The following is a 9351-nucleotide window of genomic DNA, read 5'->3' on the forward strand; positions in this document are numbered from 1 at the left end:
TAACTTAAGTCACTGATTTCGGTGAAACTGGATCATGGAGATGGAGAAAATATTTTCTTGTTTTCCCTCTGATGTCCTCCGGCTGCTCTGCCTCAACTATCTGATTTACAGAGTTTCCTGATGACCGATAGCTTTACTTGTTGCTCAAGTAACCATTAACTGTAGCTGCAGTTAGCTAGTTAGCCTAGTTAGCCCAGTTAGCCGTGCAGCTAGCGGTTCTATTAGCTTTAAAGCTTAAATAAAGATGTAGTAGCTTTACTAAACCTCTTCCCCCCAGCGGTCCAAAGCTCCTATGCTAGTGGTGTAAACACAAACACTCCCCGGTGCTCCAAGCTCTCAGTCCGGGCAGAGTCAGCAAAGCTAATAGGACCACTAGTTGCACAGCAAACTAGCCACCGGCAGTTAGATGCATTTTAATGCCAGGTATAAATGGGGCCTATGGTTGTAGTTACAGTTGCTACAGTGTGATAGCTTGCATTCTGCATTTTTTCACACTATTTGCTCTGCCTCCAGGATTTAGAGCTGCCTTCAAGTGGAGCCTCTTCACGGCGCCGCTTCTGCATGGACTGTCCTCTTTCTGCATTAAAACGCAACACACAGAACATATTTCAAATTAATTTGGTATAAATTATATTTTTATGATTTGGATATGAAAAACACTCCTTCAACAATCCTTTTGCAGTGTAGCAGCTTGACTCAGGGCATTTTATGGTTTTTCAATATCTTTGGCTTGTTTTGGCAGAATAACAGTAGTTTAGTTATGCTCTGTAATAAAGCCCAATATTCAGTTACCAGTTATGAAAGACCAACAACAATCCTGCAGGCCAGAGACAGCAAATATCTCATATCACGTTGCCAGCTGACCCAAGTCTCATGGGTATTCATTTTAGCCATGAGTGTGAATAGTAAAGTGTTCATATCTTGTCTGCATTGTACAATTTAAAATATATGCATGTATTAATGTGCAAAGAGCTGTATTTTAACCAATGACAATGTTAACCATCCAACCTGCATACCTGTTCGAGACGTTCCTTCGTGTATGGAGTTTTCAGAGGACCCTCCTGGACCTTGAATGGTCCCTGTGTTGACATTACTGCCATTTCCACCATTGTTGGGCTTGGCAGGCACTGTTGCTAGCAGGCCTGCAGGGGGAATAAAGCATTTTAATTTACCCACAAGGCAACACATGTTGGTGAAAATGATAAAAAAAACATTGATTTGTTCTTTGAAATGATGTTGAAATGGTTCTTCAGCCTGGGAGTAATCTGTGGCTCGGGAACACTACAAATATCAGTAAACTGTCTTTTAGCAGAGCTAATGGATAAGTGGACATATACAAGACCCACAATGCTGTGCATTTATAAAAATCCTGGCTGTTCAACTCAAATAATGAGTGCCTTGATAGACCTGGCACTGAAGGCATCAAACATGGCTGGCTGGTGATAATTTGTATCGTAATTACTGGAGACCCAAATCATTGCAATTTTCTACTCTGAGGTCAGATAGCCATCTAACACTAATTGTACACCAAGAACACTGCAGTACCTGAAAGCTATAAATACTGACTCTAGCTGTTAAGATGAGGGGGGTGTTGACATATACAAGGTGACAGGATGTGTATGAATATTAATTCCATTGAAGGAAATGTGAAAATTAGAATTTTCTAATGAACCCTTTTAAGCTCTTTATTTCTGGGTTTATAAAGTGTTTCTATATGTGTCAGCCAGTTGATTTGTGCTTGTATAGTTTCTAATGCAGTTTAATGAAACAGCAGAGCCATTGCGGGGATGCTATCTGTCTCCAGCCCCATATCAATCACACAACAGTAGTATTTATCTAGTTGTGGTGTATTCTAATACACCATTGTGTAAATGTAATGCACATTTGTCTGGCAAAAGCAATTGCTCTGAAGCACTCAGCATGTTGACTTTTAGATCTACTGTCCATCATCATGGTGTATGGGGTTGGGTCTAACACAGGTTTCACAGGGAATCCTGGATTGCAGGAATGAGTCAGAACTTGACTACAAACAGAAAAAGGCCTTTTTCTTTGAAATGTTTTCATCTGTAGAAATGCAGAAAGCATTCCAGATATTTAAGTCAAGAGTTTGATGTAATCAGAATCTAGGTCATGTCCCTACCCAGTCCTCTGTAGCAGGAAAGCTGCTGGTAAATTTGCTTCATCCGCTCTATGTTGACACGGCTGGCCTCAGCATGGTTCACCATGGGGTTGGGGTAGTGGACTCCTATGATACACTTGGCTGCCTTCTGCACTTCCTCTGGGGCATTCCAAGGATCATAGATGTATTTGGCTGGAAAGCCCTTCAATATGGGCAAATAATGCCTAGGAGCAGAGAAAGAAAAGCATGAAGACAGATGTGGAAGATAGGAAATGGGTGGAACATGATATAAAAGGTAAAGTAGGCTAATGTGGAGTGTGAAATCTCATTCTTTTTTCCTGTCCATTAAAACTGACTGTAGTGGGAAAATACAACATATCCCTTCCTACTCCCTCGTTGCCAGTCTTCTGTTTTTCCTGAAATTCCCACGACACTGACACTGTAAATTAGGTCACAAATTTCATCGCTGTTTACCAATTACTACTACTATGCAGATAAACTACACTACCCCCAATACTCTGAAAATTAAGTTTGAAACAATTTCATGATATTATTGCAACCCTATTGCAACCATGACAAATCATGACCCCGTGTAAGGCTACAAAAGAGCACAAGCTAACCATGAGATTTTGTTTCCCCATTTGAAATGACTGCAGGGGGCACACATACCCACAACCATATCAGTTATGAAAGGCCAGTGTTTTTATATTCATGTGATGCAGCTGAAAGAACTGACTGACCGTATGTAGTCCCCGCTGAGGTCAGTGCGTCGCCCAAATCCCACGGGGCAGTAGCAGTGGAAAAACTGCTGGAAAAACGAGCTGCAAGAAAGCCACATCCAGCTGCCGGCATTTACACTCCAGTCCGCATCTATGAGCAACTCTTCAAACACCTGCACGACACACAGACAGTGGATAGTTGAGACAATGCATGGCAGTAATTTTAATCAGAGCAAGAAGTCTCAGGACAGCAGCTACGTACCTTCATTTACTCTAACTTTTCTTTTAATGACCTTTCAATCTGTGGTTACGAAATCCTTTTTCTGTATCCTTACCTTCATGCCTTCCTCCCAGCTGATCCAGAGGTCTCCCCTGGTGAGGAAGCAGGCCACAGCGTGTCTCGCCAAATGATGGACCCACCCCTCCTGCCTCAGCTGGGTCATAATGGCGTCTATCCAAGGGAAGCCTGTCCGTCCCTCTGTCCACTTGGCCAGCGCCTCTGGGTTTCGGTCCCAGGGGATCTGGACACACACAGGGTTTCTCTCCATCTTGTCAAAGCAGGGGTTGTTGGTTGCAGTCGCATAGAAGAACTCCCTCCACAACAACTGGCCATACAAGGAAAGCGGTGGGCTGTTGTTCTTCTTGACCTGATAAGACCAAACGCACAAAGGCAGCAGAAATATTTCATCTGCAGGATAGACTGGTTTGACTCCTTGACCATCACATGAAAATCAATGCTTCTCCAATCTTACTTTAAAATTAAAAAGTGATTTCAAGATGCAAACAGCGTAAACATTTAAATGCCTATACTAAAAGTGTATTGCCTAAAACATAAAATGGCTTATTCCAAATATAAATTGTTTGTATTGTTTCATGTCTTGTCTGTGGTCATTCGTACCTTCCTGTACAGGTCAGTAAGTTTGAAGTAGAAGAGCCGACAGGAGAGACATCCAAAGCGCAGGTAGGGGCTGAGGCCTGTGGGACTGGCCAGCAGGGAGTTGGCGTTCATACGTGGACGCTCAAAGTTTGCCACCCATGCCTGTAAAAAGATGATCAGTCAGCATTTAACTAAAATAATACCGCTGTGATTGCTGAGAGGAAATCTGCACCTGAATAAATGACACACATCAAATGAGATATTAAATGTTTGAGTCTCTGTCCTCAAAACATGAGGCTCAAGGCGTATCACTTGAAGAGAGTAGAATAAACAGGGTGTCTGCGAATCTATGTCTCATCACAGTGTGTTTTAGTCTAACTCTTAGGTATTTAAAACACAAGTCATCTACTGCCTCGTGCATTTTGTGAAATGGATATGAATAATATAAATGAATATTTATTTTCAAAATTCCTGCTATCTATTTTAAACCCTACACCTATATTTTGATGTGTAGAGCCCAGATGCTGTTTAATAATGATTCGGGCCTTTTAAATATCTCTGTCATCAGCAATATACACACGACCATCAGGAAGCAGAGAACACAAATTTGTGGAAGAATACTGCATGTTATTAAGTGATTTAGTTTGACAAGAAATACAGAAAAAAAAAAACTCTGTAAAACTCTTCTGTCATGCCTTTATCCAACTCAATTTGTCAATTCAGTCTTTGTGCAGATAAAAAAGACAAAACACACAAAAAGACATGACACATTAAGGTGGTGCCTCAGTACAAAGAAGAAACCACTGAAAAGGAAAAAAATTCATGTCCTGATTTTTCATTAAAGCAACTGGATAGAGAGAGAAGACCAGTCTTTCAATGAACTTGTGTGCAAGATTGAAAAACGTGTCTTGGGTTAGTGTTCATGTTTATGTTACGACTTACTAAGTGAGTGGTCGGTCAGCTAAAGCCAAAGTTAATACAACTATGTACATTTCTTATTTTATGCATATACTGTGTAGTAAAACGTTTACCTTCCTCTCCAGATGCCGCTCTAGCCTCTTGAGGGCTTCAGTTTCTCCACCTGGCCATATTGCTGTGGTCAGGCCCTCTATCTCAAAACCTAAAAAAGCAAAACATACAAGTATAAATTAAACAACTGCTCAAAGTCTGTGACTGTGACACAGCTGGATAGCATTTGTGTTTATACACCACGACCAGCGTATTCATGCACACATACAGACACTTACAAATAAATAAAAAACACTTACCAAGCTCTTCCAGGGAGGGCACCCCAAACTTCTCATCATGGTCTTCACTGATGGGTGTGGCACAGTTTTTGATCACCTCAGATGTGATGGTCTCTGCAGGGAGCTCCACAGCATCCATTCGGTTGATGAGGGCCTGGAAGCGCTTGTACGTAAGAGGAGGCTGACCGTCATTGAGTTCTATGATCCTGTAGGAAAGACAAATGTAAAGGGAATTGACACAAATCTTTACAAACACAATATGTGACACTAACAGCTTCATTACTACGGGATATTTGTTTCAACTAACACTGTATAGTCACTCACTTCACCAGATTGTAGAGGGTGTGTGAAATCCGCACCATGACCTCTACACCAGCCTCACTGGCTAGTTTTTGGACGGCAGCATCACGTTCCTTGCCAAACGGCTCAGAGTCATATTCATAAGATAGATGGGTGATCTGCCATTCCTGAGGACCAAAGTAATACACACACATGCACAGCAGATATAATTAATTGTTTTATTCTGTAAAGGAATGCATGAATGCAAAGCTTATGATAAATATTATTTTGTATTCAAATATCATTACAACAAATTGGTTCTGAGTGATTAACCTCAAACTTGGGTTCAGGACCACATGTGAGGGTGCTTGATATGTAGCTGGGGTCATAAGTGATTTTTCAATGTAATGTGTATAAATTCTATGTAATCAATTTGGAGGGTAATTGCACAAGTTCACTTAAGTATTGATGAGTATTTAATGAGCTATAACACTGTAAAAATGATTTTAAAGTTACAGTGCTAGTTTATTTCAGAGAAACGCTAAGTATAAGACTGCATCCTCTACTCCATCTCTCATACCTTAAAAAGACGAGGGAAGACATCTGTAGGCTGGCCTCTGATGACAAACAAGCCGGAGTTGAGTTTGCGCAGGCTGGCGTCCAAGTCCTCTAAACAATGCAACAAAAACCTGAAACCAAACAGACAGAAGGATACATTTATTGATAACCTCCTCCCAGAGACAACAGTTACACAAAATGCAATCACGACACCACTAATCAGGGGCTTAGCTGATCTGATGATCTAAAAACACTACTGGGGGGTCTTACACTATAACTGCTGCACCGAGTAGGTGGGTGTGGGTGTGGGTGTGTGTGTGTGTGTGTGTGTGTGTGTCATATTGGTAACATTTCAATAGATCAGCAATGGCTATGTGGACACTCCTGACTGTACTTAAGGATTAAGCTGGTTAGATATGCAATTGTTGCTTTAGTAAGAGTCAAAAATATTGATAACTAGAACAACAGTTTATGGCCACGTAAGAGGCATCATGACGTGATAACGCTTATTACACAAAGCAACTGAATTAAATGCACCTGTTGAGAATAATCAAGTCAGCCATCACCAGCATTACAGTTAACAAAAGTTATTGTCACTATGATTTTGAAAACACACTATTTGGAGAAAGCATCACATGGGCAATTTCTATCAATACTTTTAATTAAAATACATAATTATAAGGTTCAACTGCATAAAAGGCCATACAACGTTAGTGTTACAGTAATTAAATATCAGGCTTAGAATTAAACACTAATTTAACATCAATTTAATAAACGCTGCATTATTAAATTGCACTGCAGAGACTGGACCAGCTGGGAGGAGTATATTGCAATTGTGAACATAAGCCATCCACTAGCACCAACATGAAAGAGCCAAATGATCTGATGTAGTCAAAATCTAAATTATGTGACATCATGTGATAAAGACAATAAAATACAAACAGACTACAGAACAAATCAATGAAGAGAGTGCATGAAATGGAAGACTCAAGTGTTTTAGTGTGAACAGACAGCCCTCTTGTGGTGAAGTCAAGACACACAGTTCATCATACACGGTACTTTCAAAATGTTATTAAGAACAGTAGCAGACAGACAACTACACTTAGCACAGCAGAGAATGTGCCGTCTATAATTGAGGTCACTTCCTAACATTTATTACAGTGAGAGGCAGAAAACCAAAGTGCTTTCATATATATGATATATGCTTCAGCATTAAATCAAACTTTAATTCTATAATACAACAAACCTGAATTTGCTCAAAACGGAGTCAAACACAGCAACTCATACAATTTATGCACATTTGGTTAAGTATGAATTGCTCTTTTATTCACACTTCATGCCAAAGGACTAACTTTATTTCACTTTTATTTGCCTCATTATTAATATCAGATTTATTATAATTCTAACAATGGGCTGCTTTCTTTTCATTTTTTGTAACAGAAAAGTATCAGGAATTGGTTCCAAATTCATATGAAGCAGGGATTTGATAAAATATCTGACTTTTGATTTGGTTTAATTGGTTTCTAAAGGCAAGTTTAGACCTAAAAAACAAAAGGTCAGAACAACAACTACTTAAAGCACTGACCAGCTTACAATGGATAGGCATGTATAGGCATTCAAATAGAGAGAACTGAGATGAGGGAGAGCACCGGCATAAAAAAAATTAAACAGATTCAGAATATAAAAGTTATACAGAAACTCAGCAGAGAAAGTGGTGATTGGTGACACCGTGATGTAGCTGAATGAGGGGAGTGGGGGGTCTGGTGAGTGAGTGTTTAATGTAGGTCAAAGCTGTGAGGGGGCATGATGATGTAATGACCATAACAACACAATGACCCAATTTATCAGCCCTCCAGTCAGGGCTGAGCAGCAGAGTTATTAAGCGGGAAAAAGGACCTGCTTCGTCACAGTGGTTAGCTTTAAACAATGTCTTCTCAGGACATGAAGGTCAAAGTCATTACTTTACCACTTTAGCAAATAACTTCCTCCCCTAATGAAGGAAATTATGGACTACAGCCCACTGGACTCAAATATATCCCAGTCAACATGTTTTAAAATAATGTATTTGTATAGCAAAAACAAATTAAAGCAAACAAAAAAAGGATACAAATGCTGTTTTTTTGGCTATTGCATAGAACAGACTGTATGTTGATTGAAGGTATGAATTGTTGCAGGTTTTTCTTGTGATACAACCCCTGCACCACAGCATATGTCTCATGCTGGACAGTCAGTGGTTTGCTGATGTCTGATAGTGGCCAAATTGAGTTTCCTGACATATGTCTCTATGTACATAGACACACAGGCAGTAGCACTACACAATGTCTGAAGGCACATTAGACACCTGGTCATATTTCAAAGCTGGATTTGTCGGCCTGATCACAAAAGACTTGTAATTTCCTAAGGACAGGTTTGTAAAAACATCAAAACTGTATGCTAGATTAGCAACACTTTGCACTTCTTCTCTTTATCTTTATCTGTGAAAACTTGCTGGAATCTTTCTGCATCTAATGCAGCAAATTATTCCACATTTTTGTTGCATGTTTGCAACTCAGGGGGAGCAACAATGACAACTTCCACATGGCGACATCCCGTGTATACACTTGGTCAAACACAGGCTATATCCAAATTAATTTACTTGAAGTGTTGAGGCCATTTTGTAGTGCTGTCCAAAATCTCTAGTGACACTTCTATCCTATATTGTGGATTTAGATTACTCTAAAATGCCACTTAACAAATTTTGATAAAGCAATGGTTACTAGACCAGTGCAATCATGCTTAATGGATGACCTAAACAGTTGCATATTTTTTTGACACACCATACAGTGTAAAGATATAATTCCCTATATACTGAAAGACGTTTGGAAGCAACCGTGGAGTATGTTGTCTGTTACAGGTGCCTGATGAGAGCGATCAAGTGTTATTCCCAGTTAGATGTAGGTCAGTTCCAGTGACATTAACAATCACAATCACTCAAACCAGTGGTGCCCTTTAATTTCTAATTTTACTGTACTTACAACCAATATTCAAACAGACTGTGTAGGAGTTATCCAAAACTGCAAACATATGGCACATTTGTAGATGGTTAAGTCAGTGGAGGTGGGAGATCACGGGATGGACAATCAGTCGGAGTTTAATTTGGGTTCACTAGATTTGGAGTTGAGGTCCAGTAATGACACATAATCCTGTTAAACCCTCCAACCATCACTCTCTCTCGCACTCACATCTTGCCTCATCCCTTACCTCCACCTGTTGATGCCCACATTGGAGGACCCTGCGAACCAGGGGTCCAGGATGTAAATGCAGCGCACGCTGTCCGCTCCTCGGATGGAGTCCCTTAAAGAGGGGTTGTCGTGCAGCCGCAGTCCCTTCCTGAACCAGTGGATGGTGTTGACCACCATGTCACCTGCCTTCTGTATTATTTCTAGTGGGGTTATAAAGAGGGGAGGCGGTTCCCAATAACAACAAAAAGACGCCCTCTTATGTTGTTTTGGTAGCAAAGTAGTCAAGTGTTCATTCACATCCGAGGACTACGTAGCTTTTCACCCGGTCGGT

General features: G+C 40.3%; 1 protein-coding gene across 1 annotated transcript; it reads right to left on the bottom strand.

Annotated features, from left to right (window-relative positions):
• Positions 1-72: 72 nt before the first annotated feature.
• Positions 73-9351, bottom strand: cry1b (cryptochrome circadian regulator 1b). Its single transcript, XM_070907470.1, has 11 exons — positions 9040-9351; positions 5822-5930; positions 5287-5429; positions 4984-5168; positions 4747-4835; positions 3737-3877; positions 3174-3485; positions 2860-3011; positions 2141-2343; positions 1017-1142; positions 73-577 (listed from the first exon to the last, which is right to left on the bottom strand). Exons 1-11 carry the CDS (start codon positions 9195-9197, stop codon positions 495-497), a joined length of 1701 nt encoding a protein of 566 aa, XP_070763571.1. The 5' UTR covers positions 9198-9351; the 3' UTR covers positions 73-494.

This window comes from Enoplosus armatus, chromosome 6, assembly GCF_043641665.1.
Source record: "Enoplosus armatus isolate fEnoArm2 chromosome 6, fEnoArm2.hap1, whole genome shotgun sequence".
Taxonomy (NCBI): domain Eukaryota; kingdom Metazoa; phylum Chordata; class Actinopteri; order Centrarchiformes; family Enoplosidae; genus Enoplosus; species Enoplosus armatus.

Coding starts and splice junctions, on each gene's coding strand:
- cry1b (XM_070907470.1), bottom strand. CDS start 9,197: ATGGTGGTCAACACCATCCACTGGTTCAGGAAGGGACTGCGGCTGCAC. Junction 3,878..4,746: donor AGCGGCATCTGGAGAGGAAG/GTAAACGTTTTA, acceptor ATCTTTTTACAG/GCATGGGTGGCAAACTTTGA. Junction 3,486..3,736: donor TTACTGACCTGTACAGGAAG/GTACGAATGACC, acceptor TGGTCTTATCAG/GTCAAGAAGAACAACAGCCC.